Below are 12,284 nucleotides of genomic sequence, written 5' to 3'. Positions count from 1 at the left end.
GCATTGTGAAAGAGGAAAACAAAAAAAAAAAAAAAATAACTGGGGAGTATTTCTACTTGATCTGAATTGCCAGTCAGTAAAGACTGGCAAGTTATTATTCCTCTAAGAACAAAGTTTGAAAAAATAAAACACACTAGATGCTGTTGTGAAATGAAAGTATCCTGAGAATTTAAATCGTTATAGGTAGAATTCCAACTATAAAAACACTTGCAAAGAGACAAGAAGTTTCAATTCATAAGTCATGGAAGGGAAGTCAGGTCTTTAAAAAAAAAACAACCAACCAACCAACCAAAAAAACAAAAACAAAAAAAAAAAATCCCCAAAACTTTACCTAGCTCTCCTGTTTTCCAGAACATATTGTTTTATCTAAGCACAGTTTATACATGCTTTGAGCCATTCCTACTTGGAAAAGTAGGAGTTTTAAAGTAATCTATTTACCCGAAGAAAGGAAAGGCACGCACACAAATTTAGCAGCATCTGAAACAGTGCCCAATTCAATTTAAGAGTCTTGTAAACTTCTTTCTTCAATTTCTCAAGGTCATAAATAACTGCACTATTTGTACCAACCTCGTTTTCACTTAAAAGTCCACATTTCTATTCACAGAATTCTGTGATCCTATAATTTAGAAAAGCCCATTCGTATTATCTGCAAATTTGCAGAAAAACCAGTCTCATATGAAGCTACAATTTTATATAGTTAGTTTCTTGTATGAAAGTCAGGAGACTTCCAGGTAGGTTGAAGGAAAACACAGCCTTTAGTCATATGCTAATTTTCCAACAAAGCTACAGCAAGGAGCTTCAGCTAAACACAGAATATGTATTTGCACATTCCCGGTGCCCTGCCAAACTTCAGGATGGCTTTAGTTTCTAAATAGGATAACCATCAGTGGGTAGGCATCTACTTTTTTTGTAGTCTGCATAGTTAGAAGGTAACTTAGATGCATTCTAAATAGGTAACTTCAAACTATGCAAGATTACACAACATAGCTCAAAGAAAAATACTAACCCCTTTAAGTGCATGTATATTCAAGAGAAATAAAATGTTTTTTCCACGTTAACTACTTCGCTCACATTTTGTCTCTTCATACCATGAAATCCATTTTCATAGTGTTTTTAACTTGATTATTCATAGATAGGCCTGCAGTCATTAAATCAGGTGTCTCACTGTACAGAGGAACTCAATACAACCTTTCATCAGTGAAATTGGCAGGATTATATGCCTAAATAATTCCACCAATACCCTTCTCTCAGGCCGCTTTTAAGTATAACCAAGCTGGAACCTGTCTGAAGATTCCAGATATAAGAAAGAGTTATTGCCAGTAGAGACTACCTGAGGGAGGGATTCATATGCTGTGTGCACATGTATGTATGAATTGACAGATGAAGCTACTGCCATTAGAGTTAGTATCTGTCTCTTCATGTGCTCCTCTTATCCATCACTGCCTATTATGTGCATCACATCTGACAGACCACAGCAATGGGTGTCTAACTAAAATGTGAGACAAGCAACACAGTGGGAATAAAACCAGGAAGGTTATCATATACAGAACAAAATCCAACCCAACAATATCAGATTTACACAGGATGGAGCGGGGAGGGGGGTGTGTGTAGAACATGAATGAGAAAAGACAAGAATTTTACATAAAGCACAGGTCAGGAGTTACAAAAAGATTGATAACCTGCTTGAGGTGGGTTTAGCTTAGACTCCAGCTTGCTCCAGAAAAGGTGAACATGAGCCGCTCCCTATTTCCACAAGCACACATGCCCTTTTTTCCCCATTAAAATTACCAATGGCACGGAGCAAACACAGGATGCCAGTGTGTCTGACAGCATTAATCCTTCATGCTTTGTCTATTATGTAAGACAATAATACTATGTTCACATGGAAGTATGCAAAACCACTAGGTACTACATTTTGAGACTGTGTGATAAAATTATGAACAGAGAAACCTTATGTCTGTGCAGGTCTTTATCATACAAAATGCAGACAAGCTGTATCATACCTCCCTTCTGATGGATTGTCACAAAAGGAAATGCTTAATATGTTAAAGGTGTCTGAAAAGTCAGACCAAACCCATGAGCTAGACAAACAGATCAAGTATACTTTCCAAAATTCAAAAAAAGCATGTTATATAAAATCAGTTATGTGCCAAAGCTGTACATGTAGATCTGAATCAGTAAAAGTGGTGGCAAAATTATAGACACTTAAGACTCAAAGATGACCTAACTACTGGCTTATCTCAAAACAACCAAACATTTGAGAAACACACCCAGTTTTCTTCAAAAGAGCAGAGGTGTTTGTTTGTTTGGTTTTTTTTTTTTTTTTTTTTTTTTTTTTTTTTACTTCTGATCCACGTTCCCCCCAGTAATTAAGTTTGGAATACTGTATCCTGTATGAGTTTCCATTAAGTCCAAATGAAGATTTTCCCTGAAACTTTTCCTCAAAACGCTCTACACTCTTTAAAGATTATTATTCAATAATGATAAATGCTCCAGAAAAACATTCTGTAGCTATTTTCTTTACACATGTATGTTAAGAGTCTTCACTGTTACCCTATCGACGTGAGGTCTCATTACAGAAAGCCCAAGAAGTCTATACATCACCCAAGACTTCCCTTTGAAGGAAGGATATCACCTTTACAACCATCATGGGATGTGCTGTGCAAGAACATTGAAACTTTTATAAAAATAAAATGAAGTCTGAGGGAAAAGTATTACTGTGATTTTATATTTACAAAGTGACAGCTTGAGAAATCCTTGGACATTTTCTGTAATACAGCCATTTGCCATTATCTCTTACCACTGTTGAAACAATCATTCCAAGAATATGAGTACCTAGATGTCTCTTGCTTTCTAAATTAACAGTAACTTGATTATTCAACACAAATCATTAGCTGCTGTAAAACTTCCAGGAAATTACAAGCTGATACTCAGTTAGTTATAACACACACCAGAGCACATAACCTGCTGTTCTTTCATCATAGCAGTTTTATTATTCACATTCTAGTAAAAGGCTTTACACCTAATTGAATGCACAAACCTCTGGTATCCAACACTGAGAATTATGAAAAAAATACCAGATTGACGCAATATTCTTACTTTTAGCAGTTCAAAATAATGAAGACAGTGGTAAACAGGGGCAAGGAGCAGCCGGGGCAGAACATACTGAACAGCTTCTTTAAAGCCTTCACCTATTGACTAGAAACAAAATAAGTTTCAGTCTTAAAATCATATACTGTTACTTCAATACATTTAATGTAATTACAATGGTAACATCAATAATATGGCTTACTTAAAAGAAAGTTACCTGTAAATAAAATGCTGCTCCTGGCTTTGATAACTGACTTAGAAAATGATCATGAAAACCAGGTCGCAAAATATCTTGTGCATATGATTCATATGGATCAAATGCTAGTTCCTAAGAAGAAATACAGAACAATTTTACAAGACTGATTTAACTTCATATTTCGTAAAGAAAATACATATGCCATATGGGAGAGAAATTTCTGCATATTTTTTCCAGAACACCTATAGAGAAGAATCAATACTTTTACGTGCACAGACTCATGGGAGTAATTCAGTCTGGAAGAGATCTCTGGAGGTCAACTGGTCCAACTCCCTGTTCAAAGCAGGGCCCACCTCAGGGACAAAGTCAGATCCAGCATCAAAGCTAGCTGAGGTTGCTCAAGGTCTCATCCAGCTACAGGGGCACCAAAATCTCTCTGGGCAGCCTATTCCAATGTTCAGTTGTTCTTGTTGCAGATTTTTTTCCCCCCAATATTTAATCAGGATTACTCTTTTTACCATTCGCACGCTCTCTCTCACCTAATCTCATAGTTCTCTACTATGAACGCCCAATAAGATGCTGCCTCAGTCTTTTCTACACCTTCCCATCAGGTAACTGAAGATAGCAGTAAGACCGCCTTCTTCAGACTTCTCTTTTTAAGACTGAATAAATCCAGCACTCTTAACCCTCTTTGTACATCATGGGCCTCAACTCCTTAATCATCACAGCAACCCTCATGTATAAGCATATCTTGTACCAGGAAGACCAAAACCAGACACAGCATGCCAGTGTGGTCTCAGGTGCTACACAGAAGCGATCCCTCAAGCTGCTAGCTACATTTTTACTAATATAACCCAGTAGGCAGCCTTCACTGCTGATTCCCGAGTATCTCCAAGCCCTGTTGAGCACAACTACTCCTCAGCCAGGCAGTTGGACCATTGCATGGGATTGTTTGATCCCAGGTGCAAAATTACACACATTTGCCTTTACTCAACTCCATGAGGTTCCTGTAGGTCCATTTCTCAAGCCTGTCAGGCATCCCCAGCTGAGCTGCAGCCCTCTTACTACCGTTTCCAAATGCATCTACATTCATCCTGGGAAGTCTGGGTTTCTTTTTTAATCATAGAATCGTTTAAGTTGAAAAAGACCTTTAAGATCATTGAGTCCAACCATAAACCTAACACTATCAAGTCCAAAACTAAACCATGTCCTTAAGTGTCACATCTACATGTCTCTTAAATACCTCCAGGGATGGTGACTTGACCACTTTCCTGGATAGCCTGTTCCAGTGCTAGGTAACACTTCTGGTGAAGAAATTTTTCTTAATATCCAATCTAAACCTCCCCTGGCGCCACTTGAGGCCATTTCCTCTTGTCCTATCACTTGCTACTTGGAGAAGAGACCAACACTCACTTCATTAGAGCCTCCTTTCTGGTAGTTGTAGAGAACGATAAGGTCTCCCCTCAGGCTCCCTTTCTCCAGGCTAATCAACCTCATTTCCCTCAGTCGCTCCTCATAAGACTTGTTCTCTAGACCTCTCTAGAGACAGAAAGCTCCAAACGGCATTTGTCCTTGCCTCCTGCTACACCTGACTTTTTTCTTAGGGACTGGGGATGCATATTTGTGCTTTGAACACACCACCTCTGAAAAAAACAGCTCTCCTAAGCCCTTTCAACCCTCAAGGCAATGTGATCCTGCCTCCCACTTCGCTGAACAAGCTAAGTCTACTCTCCCCCAAGGCCCAGGGTCTTCAGTCTGCTCATCTCCTGCACTTCTCTCAGGATCTTAAGCTCTACCATCTCTACCACCTGTGGCCAAGCCTGCCATTAGCTATGGTGTTCCTGCCAGTTCTTCCTTGTTCATGGGGAAGAGGTCAAGTGCAGCACCTTTCTTAGTTGGCCCCTCAGCATGTGCCACAAAACTGTCCCCAGTGCCCTCCAGAAATCTTCTGGATTATTTGAACCACAGTAAGTTGTCCACCCAGCACATGTCAGGAAGGTTAGTCTCCTAATAAACCAGGGCTGGTGGTAAGGAAATCACTCCTACTTGTTTGGAGAAGATTTTGGCCAGTTGTTGACTGGGCAGTCTTTTCAGGAGAAGCTTGACCATAAAATGCCCTTTGCTGGCCTCCTCTTCTGAGACCAATCCTTAAGCATTCAACCAGCTCATCATTCATTCTGTAACAGAGTTCCATGTATCTGAGCTGATTTTCTGCTAAGCCTCCTGACCTCATCTTCCCTACCTGTCCTTCTTGAGTATCTGTATTCATTCATACAGCCCTCCATCATTGTCCTGAGTGGGGTTTTTTTGGAAGCAGGGGAGGAGGTTATAGGGGTGGATCCTGGGAGAACCTTCTTGAAGCTACCCTGGCTCCAAGTTGGCTCCACCTCTGCACCAAAACTGAGCCAATCGGCTGGACTTCTACGATAACGTATTTAAGAAGGGACGTGGTGAGGAGCAGTGGGACTGGTGAGGAGGAGTTGCTGCAGCTGCATGAACACCAAGGTCAGTGGAGGAACGGAGGAAGAAAGGAGGGGGGAGGTGTGCCAGAGCAGAGACCCCCCTGTATCCTGCGGGGAGACGGCAGGGAGGCCCCCCACTACCACCCATGGAGATCTACGGTGGAGCAGATGCTGATTTATGGCCTGTGAGGGGTTTTGCATGGCTAACCAAGGTGACTTTGCCCAAAGAAGGCCAGGAACTTGTGGGAAAAAGTAATTCTCACTGCTGTAGTTCAGCGCTGGGAGGATTGCAGCATGTGGGGGAGTCCCACACCGGAGCAGCTCGGGAAGGGCTGCAGCCGTGGGAGGGAATCCAGTCGGAGAAAGTTGGTGACCCACAATGGAGCGGTGTAAGGAAATGCTGCGGCCCGTGGGAGGAACTCACGTCAGAGAAAGTTTGTGGAGGACTGTCTGAGAGGGGGACCACAGTGGAGCAGGGGGAACAAGTTCCAGAAGCTCCCCCCACCGAAGAGGGAGGAAGTGGCAGCACTGCCTGCACCCCCCATTCCCTGCCCCTGCGCCACTGGGGAGGAGGTAGAGATATCGGGAGCAGAGCTGAGCCCGGGAAGAAGGGAGGGGTGGGGGGAAGGTGTTCTCAAGATGTGGCAATGTTTCTCACTGTCCTGCTCTGTTACGTGTTGTTAGTGTCTGTAATAAATCTATATTCTTTTTTTCTTCCCCTAGCGAGTCTCCCTTTTGCCCGTGACTGTAATGGGTGATTTGTCCCTCCACGTCCTATCTCGAATCCCAAGCCTGGCTTATTTTTCCCTTCTCATTGGTGGTGGGGGAAGGGAGAAGTGCAGCTCTGTGGTGCTCAGTTGCCCTATAGGCTCAAACCACAAGAATCATGCAACCCTTCCTGACATGTGGCTAATTCCAGTCACGTGACAGCTCTACAGCTGTGCACAGACTCCCAGACCCACCTATCTGTACATGAGCACATACACCCTGGGGAAGCAGATGCTTCAGATAAACCTTTGGTCATCCCACCTTCTCAGATGGAAGGTGCAAGAGCCTTTCTTGTCATGCTCTCCATTACGCATGTCCCCTTCTCCTCTCAACTCTTCAGTCTGCCAGTTTTGGTCTCCATCCACTAATAAGGCTAGTTCAAAAGGCTTCCTCACCAGCTTAGCAACCCTGTTGGCAAAGGAGCCCTTGTTCCACTTTGTCTTTCCACAGCAATCCTGATCTACAGCCAATTTACAGGATACCTCCATTTCTGCTGAAGTCTAGTCACAGGTGGTTCCCACCCCCTCCCCACCATGCTCTCTAAAGTTTAAACAGCCCTACTGTCCTGGGTTTGTGTGAATGCCAGGAGCTTTGGTAACAGGGGACGGTTCTACAACAGTGACCCCCTGTGAGAAGCTGAGGTTTAGAGACTAAAAAGGTAAAAGCACTCTCAAAAATGGGCAGTCCATTCATCATGGTGGGGCTGGAAGAAGAGATCTCAACCTCAAAAAAAGCAGCTAGAACAGAGGCGCACTTAGATGCTAAGTACAAGCCATTAAAGTACATATTAACAACAAAAAAACCTCCAAGTATTTTATTACCTCTGCCATGTCTTCAAAACAGCTGCCTACTAGCGGATGAGGACTACCTTCATCTGTCATTTCAACAGTGTCTTCTATATGACCCAATAATTTCACACTAAGTTCATGAATGTCTGATATACGACTAAATATATTTTCCACATCCTGTAAAAAGCAACAGAACCAGACACATGTCAACAGGAAACTGGACACGATTTGTAAGAGGAAGAATGTTATGTGCAAAGCTACTTTGTTATGATATGAAAGTCAAGCACTTCCTTAAATATATTTTATAGTATACTTTCTGTATATTTCATGTAAGATCATATAATTTATTTTTAAAATAATGACCATTATATAAAAATATATAAAAATTTACAATGACTGAAACATGGCAAAGAACCAGAGTGACAAACCTTAAATTACAAGCTTGCAAGTGAATATAATAAACTGGGTGGTTTCTTCTACACTTCTACAAAACCCTTGCTTCCCCACAAATGCTCCTTTACTATTTCCATTTCAGAACTTGAGACAAGTGCTTCCTCTACCATTGATATGTTAAACTGGACAACAGTTAAGTTCTAGAAGTGCTCACCTAGATTTACAGATATTATAGTAGGGGTTTTTTTGTTTGTGGTTTGCACAATACTTACATGAGATGAAAACAGTTTTGAGTTGGAGGCATATGGCTCTCTAAAAACTCTGATAATTAGATTTAGTTCCCTTATATATTGTCGAACCTCTGCCATAAATGACTTCACTAGGTCATAATAGGTTTGCTCCCCTGAGGTGGATGGTTCCTCATCAGATAAAGTTAGTGCACTTAAATCTTCTACATCTTGATGGAACATATCCATTAATACCTAGGTAGCAAAGAGGAGGAAACCCACAAAGTGAGAACAACTTCTTTTCAAGATCTACCAGTAAGTTGCCAGTAAAGAAAATCTATTATTCCCATGAAATCAGACTGATCAGCACTAAGATTTATGTATTATCATTCTGCAAGCAGTTGAGCATTATAAAAGCAATATTCACTGCTATGATTATGCAAGTCATTATTTGCAGTGGCAATTTCTGAAGAATCCCAGTCATTTAGACCAATCCAGGAAGCTCTCCAGAATGTGGTCCTAAAATCAATTACAATTTTAAGAGGTCTATGAAGTACAGAGACACATTTAGTGTTTAGCTGTATTCTACTACTCTGAATTAATTAGCTGTGCATAATCTAAGTTTCTGAAGATACTATAGTATCTTAAGTCAAAAAGTGTATGCATTTTGGCTTTTCAGCTTTAGCTTTAACACACACAATTATGCTCAGAATCCTATAATCTATCTGTGATGAATACTGGCCTGCCCATGCATTGTATGTGGCCTGGTTTCTGTCCTTAACTCCCCAGTTCTCTTGTTAAAATAGACCCTTGAGGAAGTGCACCAGCTTCAGAAAGGTGGCAGTCATATTACAGAACTACATAGACAAAAGGACCTCTAAAAACTTTGACTATCAGAGGCCCCAATTCATACCCAAGCAAGGCTTACCAAACACAAGCAATAAATAATTTGAACTGCTCAAGGAAAGTAAATCACTGAACACTTCTTCCAAGCATGGTACCTGAGCAGGAGCCATTACAATGACTCAGCAAGTAGCAAACAGAAATCACACTTTGGGTTGTTTTCATGATACTGAAAGAACATTCTAAAAAGTAATTAAATAAGTTGACTGCAAATTAGTAAAAGGCATCCTAATTTAAAGTATCTTTAGCAGAAAGAAAACAAAGAGGGTCCACAAAAAAAGAAAACTACAATGATGTAGCAAATCTTAATAAGCCAGCATAAGATGTAGTTCAACATACAAGATTACTTTGTCCTGGAACAGACAGACTGGACAGTATTTATAACAGATCTGCTGCCTAGAGCTACACCTCTTCCAGGAAGTCATGAAGTATATCAAACAATGCATGTGAACTTCAAAATAAATGAGAACTTAAGTGCTGCTTGCTAGCCTCCCTTCTAAACAGATAGAGTTGAAGCCATGGCAACCTATACCTGTTACTGCAGACACTGACATGACAGCTGTTAATAACCAAAAACCCTGAGGGAAAGATTACAGGATCAAAGCTGTAAATACTGCTCTGAGAACCACAGGAGGGAAGGCTAGCACATTAAATGTGAACCAGAGTTTTTAAAATGGCAGAAAACAGAATGAAAAGGTGTTTCTCAAAATAATTATAAAATAGGAGATGAAGAATTAAACTTCTGAATGAGCCACAACAAACATGACATTTACACTCTGGTATTTACAGTAAAAATCTTTCTTTAAAGCATGTTACAGGTGCTTCTCCAGAAGACATGTCAGTTAACCAAGATGTTGTCTACTGATATTAGACAAATGAACTACTCTGCAAGAGAATACCTGGGGATCTCTAAGTTCAAGAGATGGTCTGGTAGATTCCTCAGACTTGAATACTGGAAGAAACATACCTACCTATAGCAGTCATTCTTCACCCACGTCTTGTCCTAATAATCGTCGAATTACACAGGTCTAACGAGGAGGGAAATGGGCACACACTGCAGATTCTATCTCTTAGTGAGTCAAAAGTCCCTGCTACACACCCTGGTCTTAAGCTTCTCTGAAAGCAGAACAAGGGACATTTTGCATTATGACCAACTTCTGAAGCTCTAAGAACAGAAGGTGATTCATCTTTCAAAGCCAGTGAATGTACATGGAACTCAGGTTATAAGGAGAATCCTGACTAATTCTAAGAGATGGGATGTTATAGGGTCACTACTATAGGAAATTACATAAAATAATCCAGGTATTCAAGAAGGCCCTAACATTTGTAACTTTACTTCATGGACACAGTTCTAGCATATACCCAGCCATTGAAGATTCCAGGCTGTATTCACAAGGTGCGTATCTCACTACTATGAAATCCACAGAAACAAACTGAAGTAACTATACCCCAGACGTAGAGCAATCAGAAGCATGAGCAGATAGAAGAAAAACAGCTTGCATTTTAATGGAGTTTGCTTTTTGCAGGCAAGGCAAAATTCTCCAGATGGATGAATGGCACAAAATCAAGTGTGAAAGTGCTTGAGACAAAAACGGCACACAGGGCCAAGAAAGCATTCTGGTTGATCTGTTTCAAAAAATAAAACCAAGCAGAACACGTGTTATGGGTATGAACATAATATACTATGTGGTTTCTCAATACAACTGGATAGAAAACACCTTGGGAGCACCTTTCAATGGCTTCTTCTGCTGACGAAGTAAACCAATAGGCCTGCTTTAGAGCCTTTCAAAAGTTTCTTCTGTGTACATATAGAAGTGTTCCTCCAGTGGAATGAAATGGAAGTTCCTAAATCAACTTCAACATGGCTCTCCTGCTCACCACCTTTCCTAGGATAAAAAGCAGCATACAGCAACAGCACTTGTTCCTGTTACTATTCTACGACAAATATTCAAACATACGCCCTCAAACCCTGCCCTAATGACCCAGGCAAATATGCCCAAAAGCAAAAGTGACCAAGTCTGTCCTGACTGAGAAGTACTTGACTCTTCAAGACCTCACAGGATATTTTAAGAGAAAGTAAAGAAAGGTGAAGAAAGTAGGATGGAAAAAAAAGCAAGCAGGAATGAAACAAAGGCATTAATTGAAACACAGAGATGAGCCCAACTGAAGATATAAACATAGACCAAGACAAAATACTGAGAAGAGGTGATAAATCTGAAAATTTCTAGACTTCAGCAAGATTAGAGATTCATAAGTTCCATCCCTTAAAGGATTAACTTTAAGCTTTATTTTTTAAACAGTGGAAGACTTGAGATGCTAATGATGTGGCCACAGAAGCTAGAATGCAAAGGCACCTGAAAGACAGTGGACCCTGCTCTATCACTGCTGGAGAGAGGCTATTCCTGTTTGAACCTAATGAATCTTCTGATGATACAAGAAAGACTACCTGCAGATAAAAATATGGACCACTAAGGAAGATTAGGCTGATATGCTAATGCAGGTAGGTTTTCTGTTTTAAAATGCTGGACCATCGAAATGCTACTTTTAACATGCAGTACAGTCTTACCCATTTTAGAAGAACACCCAAGCTTAATTTTAGCCTTCTTTTTTTCAAGCTGCAAAATAAGGCTCCATGATTACAGCTTAGGAATCTTAAATTTTTAAGTTAGTGCCACTTCACAAAAATTCTTAAAGCATTCACACATTGCTGAGATTAGGCAAGTGATATCAAAAGGAAGAGAGACTTAACTACTAATAAGCACAAGCAACAGCTCTGTAAGCTCAATTAGCTTTCTGGTAGCTTTGCTCTATTACTGGAACCATATTTTATGGCAGTAATTTCTTCTTTGAAAGGTATAACATTCCATGTACTCAATAAGGAACAGACATTGTCGTCCCAAAACTTAACTAAAACTCTCTTGTTTCTTATGATAACAGAGTCAGGCTTACCTTATCAGCACACATTGCCACTTTAATATCTTGTTTTGTAATCTCATAATGTCTTATATTCCGCACATAATTCCCAACCAATTTTAAGATGTCTGCAGAAATGTATTCTAATACTGCCACTATGTAAACAGACACTTGGTGGTCAATTTTGTAGCCTAGAACTTCCTGAAAAGAAAAAAAAAAAGATCATTCCACCGTTACTCAGTTGATGAAATGGGTTGCAACTAAAACCAGTAAGTTTAACACCCTATTCAATAAACATTCACCACACATCCACAGCCTATTTTAGTAATAGAAACACAGTAGTCTGTCAGCCTAAAGAAAGTGTCATAGTAGAGGCTGCTCTATTAACTGTGGAAGTGACAACAGACAATGACTGTCCCCAAAACCTCACTTAAACATCTAGGGCTATTTTCAGAAGTTTCTTGAGCATTTTCTTAGCCACGCAAAATAAAACTCAAGAACAATCAAATTCACAGCAAATGAGTTCTTGGCTTTGTTTGTCCAA

The 12,284-nt window shown here is 40.2% G+C and overlaps 1 protein-coding gene across 7 annotated transcripts in view; it reads right to left on the bottom strand.

Moving 5' to 3' along the window:
* The window catches only part of SOS1 (SOS Ras/Rac guanine nucleotide exchange factor 1), a 52,976-nt gene that overhangs the window by 28,565 nt on the left and 12,127 nt on the right, over nucleotides 1-12,284 (bottom strand). For all 7 annotated transcript variants that reach the window (XM_042789306.1, XM_032994755.2, XM_042789307.1 and 4 more), the window contains 5 exons: nucleotides 11,777-11,941; nucleotides 7,970-8,179; nucleotides 7,338-7,481; nucleotides 3,308-3,418; nucleotides 3,100-3,198 (listed from right to left, as the gene is read on the bottom strand). In XM_042789306.1, the coding sequence (XP_042645240.1) occupies nucleotides 3,100-3,198; nucleotides 3,308-3,418; nucleotides 7,338-7,481; nucleotides 7,970-8,179; nucleotides 11,777-11,941 (729 nt within the window). The remainder of the gene's footprint in view (nucleotides 1-3,099; nucleotides 3,199-3,307; nucleotides 3,419-7,337; nucleotides 7,482-7,969; nucleotides 8,180-11,776; nucleotides 11,942-12,284) is intronic.

This window comes from Tyto alba, unplaced genomic scaffold, assembly GCF_018691265.1.
Source record: "Tyto alba isolate M040663 unplaced genomic scaffold, T.alba_DEE_v4.0 Super-Scaffold_16, whole genome shotgun sequence".
Classification (NCBI taxonomy): domain Eukaryota; kingdom Metazoa; phylum Chordata; class Aves; order Strigiformes; family Tytonidae; genus Tyto; species Tyto alba.
Note: the sequence above shows the minus strand (reverse complement) of the source record. Positions and strands in the feature narration are given on the sequence as shown.